Source organism: Carex rostrata, chromosome 14, assembly GCF_964058835.1.
Source record: "Carex rostrata chromosome 14, lpCarRost1.2, whole genome shotgun sequence".
Classification (NCBI taxonomy): Eukaryota; Viridiplantae; Streptophyta; class Magnoliopsida; order Poales; family Cyperaceae; genus Carex; species Carex rostrata.
In genome coordinates this window covers 7,821,139-7,844,880 of record NC_135931.1, presented here as the reverse complement: position 1 = coordinate 7,844,880, position 23,742 = coordinate 7,821,139, and the positions used below count along the sequence as shown (strand labels likewise).

Here is a 23,742-nt window from a genome sequence, read left to right as displayed (position 1 = left end):
TATTCAATCTGTGCAGATTGAAGATAAGTGGGTGATACGATTTAAATTTCTCAGATATCAGTGATGAGGTCAGAATTTTCAAATATTAAGATGGTAACTAAAAAATTTTCGGCCTCTCATCTAACCTTTCCCGTCTATTTGAATTATTGAACATTTCTTTGCTTGCGGTTGCGGAGAAACTAGAGAAAATCAAGTCGTTGTCTTTCATTTGTTGACTGGTCTCTGCTTGCGAGGTACTTGGCTGTACCAAGGCCACAAACGGTCTTTTCATGCGCTTGAGTAGGCGTGTGGAAAAATGTTTATCCTTTCTTATCTCTCAACTATGAATTATTGGTCTCGCTCCAAAATTGCTCTTGTCGGTTTCCCAAAAAGGGGTTTTCTATCTTCCATTCGACCATAGACATAATAATGCAAATAATTTTAATAGAACATCTTTTGAATCCTTACGAAAAAGCTTCCTACGCGAGCAACATATCAAGCTATCAGCTACAAGCTTAAATCCGAACAACGACATCATATCAATATTCGTGCTAGATTTCATGAAAGAATTCAAGAGATGCGGAGGATAAGCACTCATAGGCCTCGGCCCAATTGTGCAGTTCGAAAGCCCAAATTTCTTTAAATTAGAAAAATTAAGGTCCGGCCTCGTGGCCTAGTATGAATTACCCACCTCGACAGAGATTTTTTTTATTCTCTGCGTTGCTATCTTCGCTCTGACAAGAGCCATCGCTATTCTCTCCTCTTTCCACACTCAACCGAGCGTTGCACCGGAGGCTTCAGTTGCGAGACCGGCGTGCTAGGCGCGATTACAGAGAATCCTGTAAGAGCAGGCATGGTATTCTTGTTTTACAGTGCCATGTGTATTGTGTGATATTTGTTGTAGCTGAATATTTGTTTACTTGTGTACTTGGAACAGATTCAGATTGACCAGTTATTACTTCGGGGTTTTCATGGAGACCCTTCCTACTCGGGGTATGTGTTGTAATTTCATTAATTTCATTGTTGTAATTTACTTGGGGTATGTCTTCTTTGATAAATTATTGTCTCTTTACTCTCATTTCTGCAGTTAATTGTTTCAGCTTTCCAGAGATATATAGACCTAAAAGCTTTCATCCAGTCAAGGTACCATTATGTCAGATCTTAGCTTTGAAAAAGTCCCAGTTTGACAGCAAGTTTGTGTTGGTACTGTAGTACCGAGCTTGGTTTTACTGGTTCAGTGCTAGTTCAGTACCAACCCTTTGAGCTTCTTTTGTTTGCTTTATTTTTTGGTACTGATTTCCTGACTCTCTCCTTCCTTTTCAAATCACCTCAGGTCAAACTTCTACTGTACAAACAAAGTACAGAACCTAGAGCAAGAACTATCTGTGCCTGTGGTGAATTTTCTTTAGAATCCCTTAAAAAGAAGAAGAAGTATTATGAGAATTCCCCACAAAATGTAGATCTTCCAACTGTGCATCCCAAAAGTAAAAAGAAGCCCTACGTAGTTCCTATGAAAAAGATGGTTGCAGAAGCAAGAGAGGCCAGAGCTCTGGCTGAAAAGGGGATAGATAAACCTCTTGAGCCCCCAAAGAATGGAATACTGGTACCCGAGCTCATACCAGTTGCTCACACGGTCTTGGAGAATTGGAAAGTGCTAATCAAAGGTCTCTCTCAGCTGCTTACTGTTGTATCAGTTTATGGCTGTAGGTATGGCTTTTGGCATCAGTATGAACCTCCTAATGGTGTACTAACTGAAGAGGTATCAGAATGTACCAGTCAGTAGGAAAATCCAAGAAGCAATAGCACTCCTGGTAGTTGCTATTAAGATACCCAGTAGCATATACTGACATGTTGGGAGAATACAATCAGTTCCCACTGGTCACTAAACACAGGGATCAGTAATAATACCATCACATATTATAATACTTAAATAGCACCTTAACCCACCACTTGGTACTGTGGAGATGGCAATGTATTAGTCTTGGTCATACCAGTGTTCTTGTACTTGTCTCTCTGCTAATTTCCCACCACTAACCCCCTTCTTTATGTAGCAAATGCTCTCAGATCCACATAGGCCCTACAGGGCACGAGATACAAGACTGCACTGGTTCAGGTAGTAATAGACGGAACAGCTTCCATAAATGGGTCAAGGGCTCTGTAAATGATGTCTTGGTACCCATCGAATCATACCACCAGTTTGACCCGTTTGGCAGAAGGGTCAAGCATGAAACTCGGTTTGCCTATGATCGTATTCCAGCTGTTGTTGAGCTGTGCATTCAGGTGTGTTAGGTTTATCAGTCAACCAAGTCTATAACAGAAAACAACCTAGTTTGTTGAGTTTGGTATATCTAGTTACCTATATGGCTGGTAGGGAGATGAAGTGAGAGAAACATTTGATTTAATAAGAACAAGAAAAATATGGGATTTGGGTTTACTCTCTATCTCTGCAATGTACCTACTATTCCAAGGAGAACTTCATTTATTCTGTAAAAGAACAAGTTATTCTAGAAAGATTTTGACTAATGATGTATGTTTCTCGTGATTCCATAATAAAATTACTGCCAGTAAGAAGAAAGTTAATGCCTACTGTTATTCCAATCAACAAGGAAAAATTGGAAAATAGTAGGGTCAGTTTCTTGAAAGTGTTAGACTTAAGAACAGTTTTGGGCAGTAATAAGAGGACGATTTAATACCTACTATTGTTTCCTCCATTGGCTCAAAACAGCACCTGACTTCATTTTTCATGTTCAAACTTAAACATCCAGGCTGGTGTCGATTTACCAGAGTATCCCTCAAGGCGGCGAACAGAGCCAATACGAATGAGGGGCAAAAAGGTAGTTTACAATGGCGGGTATGTTGAAGAGCCCAAGCCCCGAAGGGCTGAAGATTGCACTTCTCTCCTATATGGTCAGTTAATGTTTTATTTCTGTCAGATTTTTCATTTCAATGATCCTACAAGGTCAAGACCTGAAAAATTAGATTGTATAACCAAGTTGGATACTGTGTTTAAACCATCCATTTCCGAAAATGTAATCCCAAAAGCATTTACACTTAAGCATGCAATTTTTGAGTCACTTTTTGTTTGCAAAGTAATTAGAAACCTTGAGCCAAAGAAATAAAAAAAAATCTGGTATGTTACTATGTCTTTCTTTAGTAAATATATGATCAAAATGAACTCTGTAGAGCTCGACACATATGGGGCCCACTTAGCGCAGAATGTACCTTCCTCACCAGCCGATATGAGAAAGCTAGCAGAGAGTACCTTGAAGGCATACATGACAGTACGCAGCGGGGTGCAAGAGCTCATGAAGAGGTATTATAAAAAATTTACGAGTCATCATATTCTGTTCCATGCATCCTCAGGACCTCATCCCTTGATCTTGGAGAGGTTTTTTGAAGATTCAGCTAGCACAAATCTTGGAGAAAACCAACAGGCCGGGTCTGTGTAGAAACTTTCCTACGTGGGAGAGGATTTAAAGTCAAATTAATTCGTTGTTCTAAGAGCTTAGCCTCAGAGAGAGAGAGAGGGAGAGAGACTGTCGGTTGTCAGAGGTCAATAGGAGAAGCTGTGTTGTAAGAACTCAATTTAATTATAATATATGCGTGGTAGCCACTGCCAAGTTTTTCAAAAAAAAAAAAAAAAAAAAAAACCTGAGATAGAGAGAGACTGATTTTTTTGCAACTTTTAACCTGATCTGGTTTAAACCAGTTCTATTCTTGTCAACTGCTTTCAGTATAAGCTCGTGTCCATGGCTCATTGCTATTGTGTCATGTAAACCGACTGCCCCAAAGGCTTATGCTGACATAGCCATTGTAATCTTAACAGATACAGTGTTAAGGCATGTGGGTACTGCTCAGAGGTGCATGTTGGTCCGTGGGGCCATAATGTGAAGTGGTGTGGGGCCTTCAAGCACCAGTGGCGAGATGGTAAACATGGCTGGCAGGATGCTAGGGTTGACGAGGTGACTTTTTGTGTGCAATATTTTTTCTTGGGTACTTTTAGCATTTTTTATCTTGTTTTGTAATTAAGGTCTCACCATAGATACTGGCCTTTTAATAGTCTTATGGTACTGCATGGGCCTATTAGGGTATCTTAGACCTTGCTATCTTACTAAAGTTTATTACTGCTTCACAAAAAGTTGCTTGAGCAATAGAACTGTACAAGTATTGGACTGTCCCGCATTATACTGATATCAGAGATGTCACAGGTGCTGCCACTGAACTATGTCTGGCATATGAGAGATCCATATGGGACACCCATCAAGGCCGCCTTAAAGAGGTACTATGGTAAAGCACTGGCAGTGGTGGAGCTGTGTGTGCAAGCTGGGGCGCAGATACCAGATGTATACCGGCCGTTGATGCGGCTGGATATTATTATACCAGATTCAGAAGAAGCCAGATTGGTGGCTTGATAGATCTATACATATAAAATAGTTTTAAACTTGGGTGTAGTTTATTTATATGGTTAAGCTGTGTTCTTGCTTCTCCTAAACTACGCTAAGAATTACAAATCCCACGTTAGGAGGAAAATTGACATGATTCCCAAAATTAGCTATCTGCAACTTTAAAATTCGCTGATGAAGTAGTAGGTAATGATTTGGCTGATCTAGTTAGCAGCAACAAAGTTGAAGCCAGTAACAGAGTTTTAGAATATATATATTCAATCTCAAACATAACTATGTCATCTATAGCTACTAAGAAATCAAGCATAATATCTTTTTTTTATTTAGATACATTTACTGAGAGCAGTGTGCAATTTGAAGTTATATTGTCAAGAAATGATTTTAGAAAACATCTTCATCTTAATTTTATAAAATCATTAAACTTCTCAATATTCTAGGTAATTGTATATTTGGACTTTGGGCTACGTTTTTGCATATAAACCTCGACGCGCTGATGCTATACTATACATTTGTTCACATATAATTTTCCCTAATGTGTAATACAGTGCGCTAATTATGTTGTTGTAGCAAGTTACCACCACACTGGCACTGTCTGAGAGTACAACCAGGAACTGGATAATACTATTGGCTCACGAGCAAAACACATAATATTAGAAATGCTACCGGTGTGAAGTGAGAAATCTAAAATCACTCAGCATATATACTACCGTCATCATTCTGACCTGTGCAATGAACTTGATAAGAACCACTCTACGGAAAAGACCGTCAATTCTGACGTTTAATTATATTCTTCTGTTAAAGGTTGTGACAAAGAAGGGTAAAACTGTCCTTTTAATATTTTATTAATATTAATTTTTATTTTTAAGTAATTCAATCAAGAAATGGAGATATTGATAAATTAAGTGAGTTTAGACGGGAATATATCTAAGAAGTTATGATGGGTATATATATCTAAATTTCTCATTTAGAATATGTACAGTAATGCTCTCTAGTCAGAACCCATTCACAGTATCTTCTTGCCTGTTTCGTACTAGATAGTAAATACAGAATGCAAAAATCTATAAACACATAAAATAGGCAGGCAGCAATTTAGAAATACGATAGTACATTATTTAAATGGCATTCTTCTCTACATCCATTTATGCAATCCTTGAAATGTTGAACAGTTTAGATTGATTATTAGAACTTTGAAAATAAAGATATAAATCCAATGCACAAACCAATCCATACATTGCAATGTAGATAGTCTCACTCATATAATCATATTGCATTATTAATTCTCATTCTTCGCTAGTTCGCTGCTACCATCTATGCAATCCTTGCAAAGCCATTCCGACCTTGTCTACAGTTCAAGTTAGCTAAAAGCCTAAAACGGTGGTGCTCCAGAAATACAACAGGCTAAAACCAACACATTTCGTAAAGCCATATTTTTATATATCTAATTTTTTGTTTTTCATTTCAAGTTCCTCGATTAATCCTCTGCAAAAACTAATATTATATTTGTGAGTTTCTGAAATTTAGAAGGGTAAATCTGATTTTTTTTTAACTTTTGTTTATTATTAAATTATATTTTTAAGTTATGATATTCAGACATGGGCATATTAATAAATTGGTGAAGTTTTGATGGGCAAATAACTAATTTTTCAATTTAGATGAGAAAATATCTAATTGAACAAGTTATGATGGATATATCTAAATTTCTCTTTATTTTTTCTATTGACGATGTTTTGCATGCACGTATGAAAACAAAGCAGATAATATCTGATTCATATTTGAAAAATTAGATACATATATAATTTTAAGAGGTTGGCCACTCTACTTACATAAGCATATGAGAGTATATGCTTATAAGTTATTTTTTCGTTTTCAAAATTCAAAAAGTCGATCTGAACCGTTAGATGTGATCTCTATATTGAAATGTGCTTGGAGACCAAATTTTATATTTTTCTGATTTTTTTTTACTATTTATTAAGCCACTTTGAAAATCGCTGATCCAACGGTTGCTTTTGATTTTACTGTTTTGTTAAGCCACCGTTGGATCAACGATTTTCAAGGTGGCTTAATAAATAGTAAAAAAATTCAGAAAAATATAAAATTTGGTATTTAAGCACATTTCAATATAGAGATCACATCTAACGGTTCAGATCGACTTTTTAGATTTTAAAACAAAAAAATGACTTATAAGCATATACTTTGTATGCTTATAGAAGTAGAGTAGCCAACCTCTAATTTTAAGATGAGGAGGGTTCAAATGCCTCCATGTTTTTGTGCCTCCATAATGCCTCCATCTCTCTCCATCATTTTCAAAGTTCAAACAGTCGATCCGAACCGCTCAACCTAACCTCCATACTAAAATATGTTTGGAGACCAAATTTTATATTTTTAGGAATTTTTTTACTATTTTTTTAGATAGGTAGAAAAATACTGTTTTTAGATGGTTCAGATTTACTGATTTTGTACCTATCTAAAAAAATAGTAAAAAAATTCCTAAAAATATAAAATTTGGTCTCCAAACATATTTTAGTATGGAGGTTAGGTTGAGCGGTTCGGATCGACTGTTTGAACTTTGAAAATGATGGAGAGAGATGGAGGCATGATGGAGACACAAAAACATGGAGGCATTTGAACCCTCCTCTTTTAAGATATATACTCTATAATTTAATATATATATTATAAAAATATTTATTTTATTCACTATTATAATTATAAAATATTATGAACTTAAAAATATTAATAAATAGGGATCGACTAACAGTCCCCCTAGTTCAGTCCCTTATCTGTCCTCCGCACTAAAAGACAAAAAAAATAGTTAAAACGTGCTAACTACCACCAAAGAGCAAGATTAATGCTATTTTATTAATAGTCAAAACGTATAGTATTCATACCTACGGATTTATAGTATTCATACTTATTATCAGAACCATTTGTCATATGTAAACACAAGTTGGAGTGGACCAGTAACGACCAGGGGGACCGCTGACGTCTTGTGACAGTCTGGATTGGGGACCGCAACCGCCTGAAAGCGACATTTGCCAAGATTGGAGACCACTACAGCGAATCTATATATTATTCATATCTAAATAAAGAAGTATTCATATCTAAACAAATGAAGTATTCATACTGGCGATTACGAAGTATTCATACATGTTTGAAATAATATATAATTCAAAATTCAAAGTCAGATTCATCTCTCTCACCCCACCTCTTCCAAGAAGTATTCATATCTAACATGAAGTACGCATATCTAATAAATGAAGTATTCATTGTTCTACTTTGACAACCTTCGCTGGGCTAGCATGGACCCCTCCAATGGTGCACCACGCTCTCCCGCCCGGATCTCGATGGTGCACCGCACTCTCCTCGCCTGATCTCGTCAGATCTTGATGGTGCATCACGCTCTTCTCGTCGAATCTCGAAGGTGCACCACGCTATCCTCGCTAGATCTCGACGGTGCACCACACTCTCCTCGCCGGATCTCGACGGTGCACCACGCCGAGAAAGAGACTCGGAGAAGGAAAATTTGAAGTTCAACGAGTTCAGCGAGGGATTTTCAATTATAGTTAGCAGGGAACTACTAATGATTGCATTAATTAACTACCATAAACCATTAATTTGGGGGACAGATAGGGCCGAGATTTTTATTTTTACCCAATTAAAAAAATATTTTAATAATAATAACCAAGATTTATCAAAAATTTTAAAAATACCCAACCCGTGAAATTTTTCCACGGGTTGGAATTTTAATTTCCACCCGTGGAAAAATTCCACGGGCCCAACCTTTTTTTTTTTAAAAAAAAAAAAACAGAAATTTGTATTTATTTTTTATTTTTTGTATTGAAATATTAGAAATATTGGATATATTTCTTTGAAAATAGATGGAATACAATATAATTTGATTTATTAGAAAGACTGCAACAAATAACCCGGATCAATATTTTTCAGGTCGGATTTTTCGCGGCTGTAAGAAAAATTAATATATTTCTTTATGTGTTATTGGAAAAAAATAAAAATGCTTAGATTCCGAGTTATTGATCCCGGTTCAAAAGTCACTTCTATGTAATCTAGAAAATATTATGATCTTTCTAGTACATTTAATTTATTAAAAGTTGTATCTATTTTGAGAATTATTTTTGAATAATAATCATTAAATAAATTAAAGTTTTTGTTTTTTTTTCAAAATAGATATAACTTTTAATAAATTAAATGTACTAGAAAGATAATAATATTTTCTAGATTACATAGAAGTGACTTTTGAACCGGGATCAATAACTCGGAATGCTAGTGATCCATTTCAGTTCCTCGCCAAGATCACATCAAGTGCCCGTTGGGTCTAAGCATTTTTATTTTTTTTCCAATAACACATAAAGAAATATATTAATTTTTCTTACAGCCGCGAAAAATCCGACCTGAAAAATATTGATCCGGGTTATTTGTTGCAGTTTTTCTAATAAATCAAATTATATTGTATTCCATCTATTTTCAAAGAAATATATCCAATATTTCTAATATTTCAATACAAAAAATAAAAAATAAATACAAATTTCTGTTTTTTTTTTAAAAAAAAAAAAAAGGTTGGGCCCGTGGAATTTTTCCACGGGTGGAAATTAAAATTCCAACCCGTGGAAAAATTTCACGGGTTGGGTATTTTTAAAATTTTTGATAAATCTTGATTATTATTATTAAAATATTTTTTTAATTGGGTAAAAATAAAAATCTCGGCAGATAGGGGACTGGAAAGGGGGACATTATCTTTACTCTAATAAATATCTGATCTAATTTGTATCCGTATTTGAAAACTAAAAACGATTACGGATATAATTTTATTACTATCCTCTCCGCATCCGATTCGTTTTCATCCCTAACTGCGTGCTACCAAGATAGCTCAACTGTCAATATGTTTACCAGCCTAGGCTGCCTAGCCAATAAACCACAGGATCCGACCCGACACGGACAAACATCACAAACCCATCTTCTTCCGAAGAAAATTGCCATTTTACCGCAGCTGGCTGACAGTCTGATCCCACCCGGTAGACCCACCTTCCTCCTCCTTTTAATTAACGAAACATACTTCAAGGCGTTCAAGCTACCCCAAATCTCTCTTCCGATAACTAATCGCATTCCATTTTGGAAGAATCGGTAAAAAAAAAAAAAAAAAATCAAATCTGAAGACCCAATCAGTCACAAACAGACTAGAAGGAAGAATCAGCGTCACTCGGAAGGTGAGTCTCTTCCAATTCTAGCGTTCTTCCGCCCAAAACGCGGCCAGTCGGTTTGTTAAAAATTGCCCAATAATCGGGCAGTGGGCTGCCGGTAGATAGATAGATTTTCCAAACCATGGTAGCAACGCAACAATGAGCTATTGCTTGCTATAGTAGATGGTTCTAATTTTTAAGTAAGGTACTTCACAAACAATAGAGTAGGGGGTCTGGGCTCCTACTGGCAATCCTTCGCTCCATCTCAGGATTGAGCAATCTATTGAAAAAGCACTGTAATTGTGTTTAATGAACTGAATATCAACTTATTTTTATTCAATTTGCAGATGGGAAGAGACCGTGGCCGGGATAGAGATCGGGGCCGAGATTGGGATAGGGACCGAGACTGGGACCGGGACCGAGACCGGAGTCGAGACAGAGGCAGGGGCAGTCGTCTGCGGCTATCACCTGCACCCTTACGTAAGCCGATTACTGAACCAGGTTCACACCATCCCTCAGGTGGCGGCTTGGGCCCTCCTCCCTCAAGACACCTCTGGGTCGGCAATCTGGCCTCAACTGTCAGCGAGAAAATGCTTTTTACAGAGTTCCAGAGGTTTGGAGATGTGGAGAGCTTAAACCACTTGCCAGGTCGAAGCTATGCATTTGTGAATTTTTCAATGGTGCAGGATGCTGCTAAGGCACTCCGGGCCCTACAGGGGATCCACATCGAAGGGTGCCCCATTAAAATTGAATTTTCCAAGGGGGTTAGTTTCGAAATGCCCATTTTATGTACTGTCAATGCGTTGTTGAGTGAGTTTAGTTTTCTAGTATTTTGCTTATTTCCTTGTGTGAAGGAGCCTGAAGTGTCAAAATTATTAGGAAGAATGCCAAAGTGTAAGGTTTACAAAATTTCGTGCGAAACTAGCAAGTAGAACAACTGACCTATAATTCAAATGCTAGGGCAAAAAGTTCTGAGAACAATGGAAACTGTCCAATAGGAATTCAATTACCTATATTGGTACAAAGCTGATGTCACCAGTGCATCTGCTAAAATCTAAAATTAAAAGGGGTTACTTGCTAAAAGGACTAATATCTTTTTGCCCCTGCCTTCTACCTCATTTTTAATGTGTATTAAAGTAATATAAAGTCAAATTATTGAAAGAGAAGAAAATTAGAATTTCTACATTTATGTACTATAAGAATGTGCCTAAGATGAGAAGATGCTACCCGAGCACGATGATAAAAGCCTAGGTCATGTTCTATATTAGGTTTCATAGGACTAGTGTCAAACTGTCAAGATTGTATCAGGTTGTTAAGTCAACCTACTTACCAATGCAGCAAAATGTTTTAATAGCAGTTATGCATTCTGTCAATCCCATGCAGATCAAGCACACGTTCAAATAATAGGTAAAAATGTTCCTTAAATTCGGTTTATTAGAGATATAAGGTTTTACAGTTTTCACATGTTAGAGCTTAAAGAATAAAACTTCAAGTTTCTTGGTGCATAGCAATTTATTATAGAAAGATGTTGCATTTGATTATCAGAGGATGCTATTATAGCATTTGGGTTAAACATATTGAAGAAAGTTCTTAGAATGAACTTCATAGGGAGCTAATATAAATCACCTTAGCATCAAGATTTTTGATTTAGCAAGACTTAATGCAATCATCTGCATTTGAGGTCGTCAGCACATGGAATTCAGATCCAGTGCAATACCTGACCGTGTAGAATGAGATCTGAGTCGTCTGTCTTAATCTGGTATGAATCTCAAAGCGAACCCCCCTATATTTCAAATAGGTACCGAATTGATTTTGGCCTGGCTGTGAGTGTTCTACACGGTCAGGTATCTCAGTGAATACTCCGCATAAGAGGGATGTTATCATAATAAAATATGCTTTTATTATTCCATCATCTGCCATCATCTGCAATAAAAGTCAGCCCAGCATTATGATGATAATTAACTGAACTAAATCATGATTTTTGTCTTGGCCCTTGAACTTAAAAATTTCCCAATTCAGCCCTCAACAAGGCTATATTATTTTTTGAAGTATGAACATTTCATGCCAGCACAACTCCATCAAATGACAGAGTTCTCAGTTTGGTCCTTACATTTAACTAATTTCCATTTAAAGCCTCAAGGGGATGTAAGTTCATGGTTTGATCTCTACAGTATTCCTAGCTTCCTTGGATGTCGTGAAAACCTTAATCAAAGCCAGCACTGCATATTTCTCTGATTAGTGATTATCGATTCAAAAGTTCCCCACCCTCTAGTTGAAACGTGTTCAGCCTATGGTCCTCCTAGAATTTCATTTAGATTCTGTATCTTTCTGCCACCTGTGCTTGACATGCCGTGCCCCTTTACAATCCCTATATTAAGTACATGTTAAGAAATTGAATCTGAAATTAAATGAATCCTGCTTTAGCCGCTCAATTGGAAGTCTGGGAGTATCATAGCATTATAGTATAACTCAAGTGTTGACAGATTTTCATTTCAGCCCCTGAACTTTCTTAAATCCCTCCTGATTTGGTATCTGTCAATGGGAATCTACCAAATTTTGTCATTAAGCTTTGGAGAAGCCTAAATAAAAAAAATTAAGCATAAGGTGTAAATTCAGGTCAAAACCCGCATTTAACTGTGCTGCACTTACTTGAAGCAGTTCCGGAGATCAAAGTTTCAATTGTCTGTGTATTTTCATAAATTTACTCTATCAGATTAATAGTATTAATCAAGCAAATCAATAATAAGGTCATCCTACCAGTTCTTGCCAGTTCAGATATATGAGTTGGAACTCAGAACTCAGAACCTTATGGTTGAAGGTCAACTCCAGCGACACCAAGACTAGTACCCAAGTCACAGCCCTGTAGTTGAAGGTTAACTTAAAGGGCAAACATAAATGATTAGAAAATAAAAAATAGGTAACAAAGAAATAAAAGACTTCATGGTGCAAGCACATTTCTCTAGGTACAGCTCTATTGTAACAGTTGCAGGCACTTGAACCATTTTAAAAAAATACAGTATTGCACAAGATTAGTTCATTCTCTTTTCTTAGATGCTGGCAATTTATTCTGGTAAAAACTTAAATATCAGGTTAGCCCTGCAAAAGGAATACAATAAACACCCTATGAAACATGTAACATTGAACACACCAAGGTATCTTGAAGCCATCCTCCATAGAATCACTTCCCTATTTTATTCCAAAGATTACCAAATTAATGTACAAAGAGATGCATACTTAATCTCCTCTTCCTCACTATTTCTCACAGGTGAGAAAAAGTGTTCATGGGGAATGACTTTCTCTTTTTTCAGAGATACTGAGAAGAAAAGTGTGCATTATAGAATTATACCACGCATAGCAACTGTTCTTGTGCTGATCATTTCAGCATATCCTAAACTCCAAATGACACCTCTCAAATATGAGTGGTAGACATTTCATGAGAAATTAAAACATATATAAATAATAAATTGCAATAAGAAACAATCCACAAGGGGAACGTATGTGTTATGTTGCAATTTTTAGCACAAATGTTAAACGACTAAGCAGTTATAACTAAATTTAAGTTGAAATGCTTAATCAAACATCCAATCAAAAGAAAAAAATGTCTTACCGTAAGAACTTAAAAAAAATAATAGAAGTATCCCTGCAAAAGCTTGTGAAGTGTACACTATAGAACATAGGAAGTATATCCTGAACCACATATAGCACTCAATTTCTTATTTACGCTCATTCATGCTACGCAACTTATGATGATGCCCAGACTAAACTCTCATTTTCTGCTGTCTAGCTCTAAATAAATTAGGGTTGATAAAGGGGTATTTGCAGATGCTTCTTTCTTTAGAAAAATAGGAGATGAAGTACTAGTTCCCATCTTTTGCTGGAGCGAGTGCTCATCTTTTAGGGGCACACGTGAAAAATTACGTGACTAGCTCTTTATTTATGTTGTACCAAAATTTTCCTGTTTAGTTGTGGCATATGTTGAAATCTTTGTACTTGCTTTGCAGTCAATTTTTGTTGAATGAAGCTACATTTCAATTAGTTTCTTTTAACTTTTACTAGTTTGGTGCAATTTGATTCATTTGTTTTTCTTTTTGTCTTTTTGTTGAATACAAATGTGCAAAGTGGAAATGTAAAACCTTTTAACTTTTATGGGAGCTCATTTTATTTATTTATTTATTTTTATTTTCTCTTCCAATTTAAGCATTATAAAGGTGCTGTAGCTTGGTAGATCAAGATCCTTGTATAGAGATGTAGGACATAAATTGTTGTTCGCTCGATGAGATTTATTGCTTATTTACCATCTTGTACCACAACTTATGTGGGTTGTGTTTTGACCTTCTCCTATTGTTTTCTGTTTTTTATTGCCATTAATATGACATAGCATGCATTTATAATCAATTTCTTTTTTTGATCTTTGCTCATATTGCATTCGATTTATAGGACATGGAACCCAGTGAGATCCTATGGATTGGCTTTCCTGCAAGCCTCAATGTTGATGAAACTGCTCTGAGAATGGCATTTTCACCTTTTGGGCAAATCATCAGAATTGCCACCTTTCCAGGGCGCAGCTATGCCTTTGTACACTACCGGGATGTAGCTTCAGCTTCACGGGCCAGAGAAGCCCTGAATGGGAAGCTGTTCAACAATCCCAGGGTTCACATTTCCTTTGCAAGGAGTGAAGCTGCATTAAGTGAAGCTGCAGGAAGTGGACCTGCAAGGAGATCACCACCTCGTCGTCACGACCGTGACCCTGAATTTGAGGGAAACAGGGGGGACTTTCACTTACGTCCCATGTCACCACGCCTTGGAACGACCTTTGACCGGCCAGACACTGAGCCAATGAGGAGAGGCAGTAGAAATATCCCTTTTCATGAGGGTTATGGCATACCTTCTTTTGAAAGGAGGCATGGACCGGTTTATGATGAACCATACCCTTTACCAACTCCTTTTGAGAGGAGGCGGGTCCCATACTCTGATGATCCATACCTTTCACCACTACCTCATGAGAGGAGGCGGGGCCAGTATCTTGACGATTCCCACGCTTTGTCTCCACTTGTGAATCATAGGCAGGGCCCGGAACATGATGATTATTACCCCTTACACAAGAGGATGCGTGTTTCGCCTGATGCAATTGGAGATTTGGAAAGCGAGTTGCCTGAGTATCCATTTGATGAGCTATTACGGGGAAGGTCAACTCGATTCTCACAACTAAAGGAAGGTTTTGGTGGAGTCAGGGCAGGCCCTGGAGGAGGGGGATTACTTGATGTAAACACGGGGAAGGCGTCGAGCTTAAATGTTAAGAGGTCTGTAATGAAAGAAGTGTGGAAGTGGGAGGGGGTAATAGCAAAGGGCGGTGCAGCTGTCTGCCGAGCTAGGTGCTTCCCAGTGGGAAAAACAATAGATGTTAGGCTGTAAGTGAAATATTGACTCATTAAATTTTGTTTCAAAATTTGAGCATTTAGGTGTGTTCCAGAAACCTTAGAATGTTAGACCGTCAAAGCAGATTTTCAAAGAAAAAGGAAAATGAGAATTATGTTATATGCCTCTATAAAATATGGCATTTTATCTCTCAGCTGTTCTGTCATAAAATGCTGAAATTACCCCTCTCTAGGAGGTAACTGGGAATTGTAAATATTTATACACACATGCTAGTGTGTTTTTAGAGTAGACTGATATATTTTTTGGTGTTATGGTTCAAAAGATTTTGTTTTCTTTTTGCAAACATGTGGTATCCATGTAATTCTGAAAATGTGTTTGAATTTTTTTGAATAAGACAATGTTCATGTACCTCTCAAAATATTTGGAAGGGTCATTTGAAGGATAACTGTAAGAAGTCCCTGTAATCCTTAGTGTCTGGGATCACATCTAATCCTCTTTGGAGAAAAGAAAAACTTATCAAGGAAACGCCAGAGAAAGGAAATTAGACTTGCTTAAACAAAATTTGACAATTAGGTTTGAACATAATTACAAAAAAATAAAATAAAAACAAGAAGTGTAATGCAATGCAAGGTAGAATGGTTGAAAGTATAGTTAACAATGAGTTAAAACTCTGAAGATGCACAGACTTCTCAGGTGGCTAATTGATTTGTCGCTTTGTATATTTCCAAATTACTCCAGGCCAGAAATCTTGAATTGCTCCGCGAGAACAAACCTGGAGATGTTGTCCAGGCACTACTACCAGGCTGCTGCATCATGGGTCGTGTTCTTTGCACCTGGATCTGATTCTGACATTGCCTCCTATAATGACTTCATGCATTACTTAACTGAAAAACAACGTGTGGCGGTGGCAAAGTTGGAAGAGAAACTTTCCCTTTTTCTTGTGCCACCTTCTGATTTTACTGAGAAGATACTTAAGGTCCCAGGAAAACTGAGTATTTCTGGCTTGATCCTCAAATTTAATCAACAAATGGTTTCAGATCAGGATCCAGGTCGTACTTTTGACCCGCCTGTATCCAATCCAGGACGAAGAATCGAAGAGAGCTCAGGTTATAAAGCGCGTGATTCGCCTGACTTCCGTAGCCATGTTGGGCCGTCTTCAGGTAACTTCACATCGGGCAACTATAGTTCTGGTTTTACACCCCCACATTTGCCTCCAAATTCAATCCAGCAGCAGAATCATGGACCTGGTGCTGTAGGTTTTGCACCTCAGCCGCCTCTTAACTCAATCCAGCAACAGATTCAAGAGCCAGGTATTTCAGGGTATGCACCCCTACCTCCAGTTCAGCAACAGGTTCAGGAAGTAGGTACGTCGGGCTTTATGCCCCAGCAACCACCTAACCTGCTCCAGCAACAGAATTTAGAACAAGGTCCTGCGGGTTTTGCACGCTTGCCACCTCCTAACCCGCTCCAGCAACAGAATTTAGAACAAGGTCCAATGGGCTTTTCACGCCCGCTACTTCCTAATCCGATCCAGCAACAGAATCTAGAACCTAATGCTTCAGGTTTTCCACACCAGCCTCCCTCTAACCCAACCTGGCAACAAATTCATCAACCTTATAGTGTAGGCAGTTACGATCCCTTCCAGAACAACAATTTTTCAGGAAATTTTCAGCTTAGACCAGAATTAACCTCAAATTACATAACTGCCCCTCCTCCCCTTCCTGCTGGGCCACCTCCACCTAGAGCTGCGGTCCCTCCTCCAATTCCTCAACCAGCATCTATGCCGTTCCAATTTGGTACAAATTATATCAGTTATGAGCAGAATTCACTGGAACAAATTCAAAACCTGAACCCAAACCTGAATCCAAACACAAACATGAATCCAATTATGAATAGTATACCATTGCCTCCATACACTTCACAGGCTCCTCCCATGCCATCTGGCATCTGGGGCCTGCCAGTTGGCCAGGCAATCGCAAGTGTACCTCCGGCAGTGCAACAACAGCAACAAATGAGCGGTGCTTCTGGTGGAGTAGAGGGCGAGAATGCAACTGAACCTGATCAGCATAAGCGGGTGCAAGCAACTATGCAGCTTGCAGCAGTTCTGCTACAGCAGATGCAGCAACAAGCAAGTGCTGGTACTGACAGACGGTAGTGGATTTTCAAAAAGGAAGGTACTGTTAAATTACCAGCAAGCTCCTAAAATTTAATTTGCATTGCCTATTTGTTGTCTCATTAGTTTAATTCTTATTACTATTGCAGATTTGGATCGCTTTGATTGCGGCGCACAGCGGCAGATTACTCGTGTAATTTGTAATGCTCGTGCATACTTTAGCTTATTTAACTTTGTTACATAGATTCAAAGTCTAATCTTGGAAACGTGTAGTATTGAGTATTTTTGTTTTTTATGAAATTATATTTCCATAATAATATATTGTAAAAGATACTTCTCATCTAAGATATTTCTTTGAAAATGAAGTTACAGAGCAGAAGTTCCCAAAAGATCTATTTGAAGTAGGGGGTGCAAAAGGATCGGTTATTAGATGGATACATATTAGATATTAATTGAATACGAATTGAATATTTGTTTTTCAATACTATTATTTATTAAAAAACTAGTTTTGTGTAAAAAAGGAGGATTATCTTTATTAATCAAGGGTTAGGCTTATATAGAGCCTTACAAACACTCTTACAAATAACCCCCTCAAACTATCCTAATACAAAGATAAACATAACAACACTCCCCCTCAAGATGAGCCTACGGACGAAAAATATCCACTAGGCCCATCTTGTCACATAGTCTCGACAAATCCAACGAACTAAGCCCTTTAGTGAGACAGTCAGCCACTTGCTCTCTAGTAGCTACATGTCCCAGCTCAAGTAACCCGCTATTCAGTTTTTCTTTGATGAAGAATCTGTCGATCTCCACATGCTTGGTCCTGTCATGCTGCACAGGGTTATTAGCAATGCTAATAGCTGACTTATTGTCGCACCACAGCTTCATTTGTGCCCCTTGGTCCATCTTGAGCTCCACCAACAGAGCTCTCAACCACATCATCTCTGCAACACCTAAAGCCATGGCCCTGTACTCTGCCTCGGCTGTGGACCTCGCAACTACCGACTGTTTCTTGCTCTTCCAGGAGACCAGATTGCCTCCTACAAACATGCAATATCCAGACGTGGACTTCCTATCATCGGCACAACTAGCCCAGTCTGAATCACAATATCCCTCAATATTCAAATGCCCATTCTTGCGAAAGATCAACCCCTTGCCTGGTGCACTCTTCAGGTATCTCAGGATCTGGTACACAGCATCCATGTGACCCTCCCTAGGGTCATGCATGTAGCGACTCACCACACTCACCGCAAAGGAGATGTCAGGACGAGTGTGGCTCAAATAGATCAATCGACCAACTAACCTCTGGTACCTCTCCTTATCAACTGGCTCTCCTGCCTCAGCACTTAGCTTAGACTTTTGATCGATCGGGGCCACCGCAGGCTTGCACCCTAGCATACCTGTCTCTGTGAGCAAATCCAGCACATACTTCCTTTGAGACAAAACAATCCCCTCTGCACCACGAGCTATCTCAATCCCAAGGAAGTATCTGAGTTGCCCCAAGTCTTTCACTTCAAACTCCTTACTCAACCTCTTCTTCAGTGATGCAATCTCACCCTCATCATCACCAGTGATAATCATGTCGTCCACATACACTGCCAGCATCGTAATGTGAACTCCATGTCGCCTAAAGAACACTGTATGGTCTGCATTGGTCTGCTGATACCCCATGCCTACCATAGCCCTCCTAAACCTGTCAAACCAGGCTCGAGGGGACTGCTTCAGCCCATAAAGAGATTTCTTGAGTCTGCACACCTTACCCTCCGTTTGTTTCGTGCCAAAACCCTGTGGGACCTCCATGTACACCTCCTCCAACAACTCGCCGTGAAGGAAGGCATTCTTCACATCAAGCTGATGTAACTTCCAACCCCCATTCGCTGCTAAGGAAACAAGTGTCCGCACTGTACTCATCTTCGCCACGGGTGCAAAAGTCTCATCATAGTCAATACCGTATGTCTGACTGTACCCCTTTGCCACCAACCGGGCCTTGTAACGCTCAACCCGACCCTCTGGGCTTTGCTTCACAGTGAAAACCCACTTGCATCCAACCGCCTTCTTTCCTGGTGGTAATGGCACAAGCGTCCAGGTTTTGTTCTTTGCGAGAGCCTCAAGTTCCTCAAGCATGGCGGCTTTCCACTTTGGATCCTCCTTAGCAACCTGCCAACACTTAGGAATAGAGACAATGTCCAGAGATGCAATGAATGCTCCATGTGCAGGTGAGATGTGAGAGTAAGAAACAAACTGGGCAATATCATGTGGGAAACCGTATCGATCAGGGGGAACTCCCGCATTGAGGCGAGAAGTCCTCCTTACCGACATGGGAGTGGGAGGAGTAGAGAGAGGAATCATATCACCTGTGTGCTCTGAGTCAGTGGATGGTGTCTCAGAAGTCGGGGTAGGAAGGGACAAGGGACTTGGCACAAGCGGCACTGTAGGCGCGGTATCCTCAACCTGCCTCCTTCTCCTCGTGTACACTCGCAGCTCCCCTTGAGCTTGAGTGCCACCATTATCGGGATCATCCCCGCCTCGTTCCGGCACCACAGCCGATTCCACAACAGTCGACTCCTCAACTGTTGGCGCGCAAGGGACATCGCTCACGCCCACCATCCTCCTCTCACTACCACTGCTACTCTCCCCCTCTCGCCTCATACCTCCAGTATCGAGCGAGTCTCCAAAAGGTGATGTAACCTGAGAGGAGTAGTATGGCTCATGCTCTCGAAATGTGACATCCATACTAACAAACAACCTCCTCTCCACGGGACTCCAGCATGTGTAGCCTTTTTGAGTGGCCGAGTACCCCACAAAGATACATTTGACCGCTCGCGGATCCAGTTTTCCCACATTTGGTCTGTTGTTCTGCACGAAACACACACAACCAAATACCTTCAAGGGGAGACTATCACTAATCTCACCTTTCAATAACTCAACCGGGGACTTCCACTCCAACACACGTGACGGCATCCTATTGATCAGTCTCGCAGCTGTCAGGACTGCCTGTCCCCACAAGTACTTTGGTACATTCATTGAGATCATCATGCTTCTCGCTACCTCAAGGAGATGCCTGTTCTTTCTTTCTGCCACTCCATTCTGCTCTGGTGTGTATGGGCACGTGGTCTGATGCAGGATTCCCTGGGAGGATAAGTATTCTCTGAACGCATTGTTCGTGTACTCTGTCCCATTGTCAGACCTCAATACCTTCACTATTGCCCCATATTGAGTCTGAGCCCCTTTGTGGAAATCTTTAAAACAAGCAAGCACATCATTCTTGTTTTTCATCAAATAAAGCCAAGTAGTACGAGAAAAGCAATCAATGAAAGACACAAAATATCGAAAACCATTAACAGAAGTTGTGGAACAAGGTCCCCACACATCAGAATGTATCAAATCAAAACTACAGGTGCTCCTACTACCTGTACTAACATACGAACTCCTGGTGTGCTTGCCAAGCTCACAAGCATCACAAACAAGTCTCTCTTTATTAGCTTTTTCAAACATAGCTGGATACAAACGACTCAAAAGACTAAAAGAAGAATGACCCATCCGCCTATGGTAGAGCAACAACAAGTCTTCCACACTACTCCTCACTCCTCCAGATCTCTCCACCACAGATGCGAGGGCTGAGTCCATCCCTTCTCTCTCAAGGAACCACAATCCGTTACGCCATGTGCCAGTCCCAAGCCTCTTGCCCGTTCCCTTCTCCTGGAAGATCACCTTGGGAATATCAAAAGAAACAACACATTTCAGTTGGAGGATAATAGCACTAATGGATAAGAGATTTACTGGAAAAGATGGAGCATGTAAAACATTGGACAAAGTCAAGGAGTCGGTACATCGCACGGTACCCTTACCCACTACGGGCTGGGCCGTACCATCGGCTGTCTGAACACTCTCAGGGACTGCCAGGTGAGTATAAGAAGAAAACTCCCCAACAGTACCCGTCACATGTCTGGAAGCACCAGAATCAATAATCCATGGTGAACTAACGGTGGATATAGAGGCAAGAGCATGGGTGTCACTAGTACCTGCAACTGAATGAGCATAAGTGGCAATGTTACCCGAGGTAGATGCATCCTCTGCCGCACCTTTTCCCTTCCTCCTAAGTAACTGGGAGTAGGCTCTCAAGAGCTCCTGATCCTCCGCAGAGAGCTCCTCATCCTGCGCACCCCCTTCATCCTCTTCTCCTGCTACCATCAGGTTTGCCCGGTAGCCCCCTCTTCCACCTCCTCTGCGGCCACGACCACGACCGCGCTCCCCAGACTGACCACGTCCACCAGAGTTCCTCCCCTTTGGTGGCTTAGTGCAAGCCGACTTCAGGTGGCCTATCTCTCCACAGTTGTAGCACTCCCGGGTCTCACCTCTAGACCTGGTACCACCTGAGTTGGAGACGGCTAGAGCTGACTTCACCCCTGGAAGTCCCCCTGCCCCGGTCTGGAGCCCGATCCGGGTCTCCTCCTGTATCATGGCCGAGACTGCCTCCTCCAGCGAGGGAATCTTCGGCTGAGCAAGTAACATCGCAGTCCTCTGCTCGAAGGCTGGGGCCAGACCTCTAAGGAACCCCATGGTCCTATCCTGCATGCAAGCCTCAGTCTTCCTGCACGCAGGATCAGGACAACACAACGTCCTCGTGCAGTAGTCATGATCCAGCCATAAGCGCTCCAGCTCTATGGCATACTGCTGCACAGTCCTCTCCCCCTGTACGCAAGCAGCAATCTCCCCCTTTATCTGATAAACCCTCAGGTTGTTCCCCACACCATCATACGTCTTCCTCAATTTTTCCCAGACACACTTCACATCCTCCATGCCATCAACATTGGCCGCGATCTCTCGAGTCATCGAGTTTAAGAGCCAGATGTACACCAACATGTGAGTGGACCTCCACTCATCCCTCGCTGGAGTACCCTCAGCTGGCTCAGCAATCGCTCCAGTCAAGTACCCCTCTAGTTTCCTCCCAACTAGAGTGTACCGCACCCGACGTGACCAGCTCAGATACGAACCTGGACCATCGAGTTTCACATCAATCGAGGGAAGCTCCACCCTTGGTGCTGGTGCAGGTGCTGGGGTTGGTTTCGGTGCAGTGTCACTAGAGGCAAAGCTAAATGCTCGCATCAACATTGCGATCTCATCACCATTCAGCTTCTCCAAGGCCTCTTTCATTGCTAAACCCATCTTCGAACCCTCACCTGCCATTGATCTGACTCTGATCTACACACAAGATTGAGTCAAATCCTCCTTCTTCCCCAAGACACAATCTCGAACCCGTAAGATCTAGAAAATCATTACCTCGAACCCCTTCCCTTTCCTTTTAACCCGATCTTGATCTCAAAACATCAAGATTCGAGTTTCAAACAACCCGATTAATACCCGTCTCTCGGGTATCGTGGGGTATAAACCCCCCCACGCCGGCCAAACAACAATCAACAAGAGAAATAGAGAGAAAAGAGAAGAGGATAGATCAAATCAAGAGAGAAAAGAAGAAGAAGAGATCAGATCAGATCAGATCTGTCACCAAAAACAGCCAAACGGAGATCAGATCAGATCTGTTACCAAGATAAAACAGCCAAAACGACTCACAAACAGCGGCTGGCGGAGCTCCAGCACCCCTGGCGGAGCACCAGCAGGGCCGGCGGAGCACCTGGCAACCCGGCGGACCCCTGGCAGAGCCGGCAGCCCCCTGGCGGAGCTGGCAGAGGGCTGGCGGAGCCCCTGGAGGGCTGGCGGACCCCCTGGCGGAGCTGGCGGAGGCCTGGCGGAGGTCCGGTGGTGCTGGCGGAGGTGCTGGCTGTGCTGGCGGAGGTGCTGGCTGTGCTGGCGGAAGGTGGCTGCTGTTGCACGGTTTTTGACGCAAAACCCTAGATCTGAAAAGTGGCTCTGATACCAACTAGTTTTGTGTAAAAAAGGAGGATTATCTTTATTAATCAAGGGTTAGGCTTATATAGAGCCTTACAAACACTCTTACAAATAACCCCCTCAAACTATCCTAATACAAAGATAAACATAACAACAAAAAATATAAATATTATTAAAAAATGTTAAAGTTCATAATATTTATCTAATTATAATGGTGAATAACATAATTTTTTCATAATATTTATTAAAATATATAATATATTTCTACTATTCGGCTGTGGCTAATTTGCTGCCGGCAGCATTTCTGCCGGCACTGCTGCCGCTGTTTTTTCTATTTTGTGATGTTCAAACAATAAATCCAAACCGTTAGATGTTTAATCTATATTATAATCTACTTGGAGACCAAATTTTACATTTTTTGGAATTTTTTTACTATATATTAAGCTGGTTTGAAAACCGCTGATTTCAATGCTGCAGAAATTTACTGAAATCAGCGGTTTTCAAACCAGCTTAATATATAGTAAAAAAATTCCAAAAAATATAAAATTTGGTCTCCAAGTAGATTATAATATAGATTAAACATCTAACGGTTTGGATTTGTTGTTTGGACATCACACAACTAAATATAGCCCCGGCAGCACCTCTGCCGAAATGCTGCCAGCAGCAATTTAGACAGACCCCTACTATTCATATATGAATAATTAAAATTTAAAATCATATATGTATCTGTTTTTAATTTTTGAATACGGATCCATATTCATATTGATAATACATGATCCGATTGCACCCCTAGCAGATGATATAATGGAAAGACCCACAATTTCTTCTT

At 40.2% G+C, this 23,742-nt stretch overlaps 2 protein-coding genes across 4 annotated transcripts; both read left to right on the top strand.

Moving 5' to 3' along the window:
• Nucleotides 1–508: 508 nt before the first annotated feature.
• Nucleotides 509–4,773, top strand: APO1 (APO RNA-binding protein (DUF794)). Of its 3 annotated transcripts, none has more exons than XM_078315066.1 (9): nucleotides 509–820; nucleotides 917–972; nucleotides 1,067–1,122; nucleotides 1,313–1,686; nucleotides 2,031–2,259; nucleotides 2,745–2,886; nucleotides 3,163–3,292; nucleotides 3,806–3,941; nucleotides 4,188–4,773. In XM_078315066.1, exons 2-9 carry the CDS (start codon nucleotides 951–953, stop codon nucleotides 4,389–4,391), a joined length of 1,293 nt encoding a protein of 430 aa, XP_078171192.1. In that variant the 5' UTR covers nucleotides 509–820; nucleotides 917–950; the 3' UTR covers nucleotides 4,392–4,773. The 3 variants fall into 3 exon arrangements, with proteins under 3 accessions (XP_078171192.1, XP_078171193.1, XP_078171191.1); XM_078315067.1 differs by having other exon boundaries at nucleotides 509–835; nucleotides 923–972; XM_078315065.1 differs by having other exon boundaries at nucleotides 510–820; nucleotides 923–972.
• A 4,616-nt stretch (nucleotides 4,774–9,389) lies between these two features.
• LOC144565211 (RNA recognition motif (RRM)-containing protein) lies at nucleotides 9,390–17,392 on the top strand. The gene is made up of 5 exons (XM_078314895.1): nucleotides 9,390–9,601; nucleotides 9,922–10,338; nucleotides 14,012–14,982; nucleotides 15,689–17,124; nucleotides 17,213–17,392. The coding sequence occupies exons 2-4, from the start codon at nucleotides 9,922–9,924 to the stop codon at nucleotides 17,103–17,105; spliced, it is 2,805 nt and encodes a 934-aa protein (XP_078171021.1). The 5' UTR covers nucleotides 9,390–9,601; the 3' UTR covers nucleotides 17,106–17,124; nucleotides 17,213–17,392.
• Nucleotides 17,393–23,742: the final 6,350 nt, after the last annotated feature.

Excerpts from the sequence above, each read along its gene's own strand:
- APO1 (XM_078315066.1), top strand. The coding sequence starts at position 951 with ATGGAGACCCTTCCTACTCGGG. Across the intron at positions 1,687-2,030 it reads GTATCAGTTTATGGCTGTAG|CAAATGCTCTCAGATCCACA; the intron begins GTATGGCTTTTG and ends TTCTTTATGTAG. Across the intron at positions 2,260-2,744 it reads TTGTTGAGCTGTGCATTCAG|GCTGGTGTCGATTTACCAGA; the intron begins GTGTGTTAGGTT and ends TTAAACATCCAG.
- LOC144565211 (XM_078314895.1), top strand. The coding sequence starts at position 9,922 with ATGGGAAGAGACCGTGGCCGGGATAGAGATCGGGGCCGAGATTGGGAT. Across the intron at positions 10,339-14,011 it reads AAATTGAATTTTCCAAGGGG|GACATGGAACCCAGTGAGAT; the intron begins GTTAGTTTCGAA and ends TTCGATTTATAG. Across the intron at positions 14,983-15,688 it reads AAAACAATAGATGTTAGGCT|GCCAGAAATCTTGAATTGCT; the intron begins GTAAGTGAAATA and ends AAATTACTCCAG.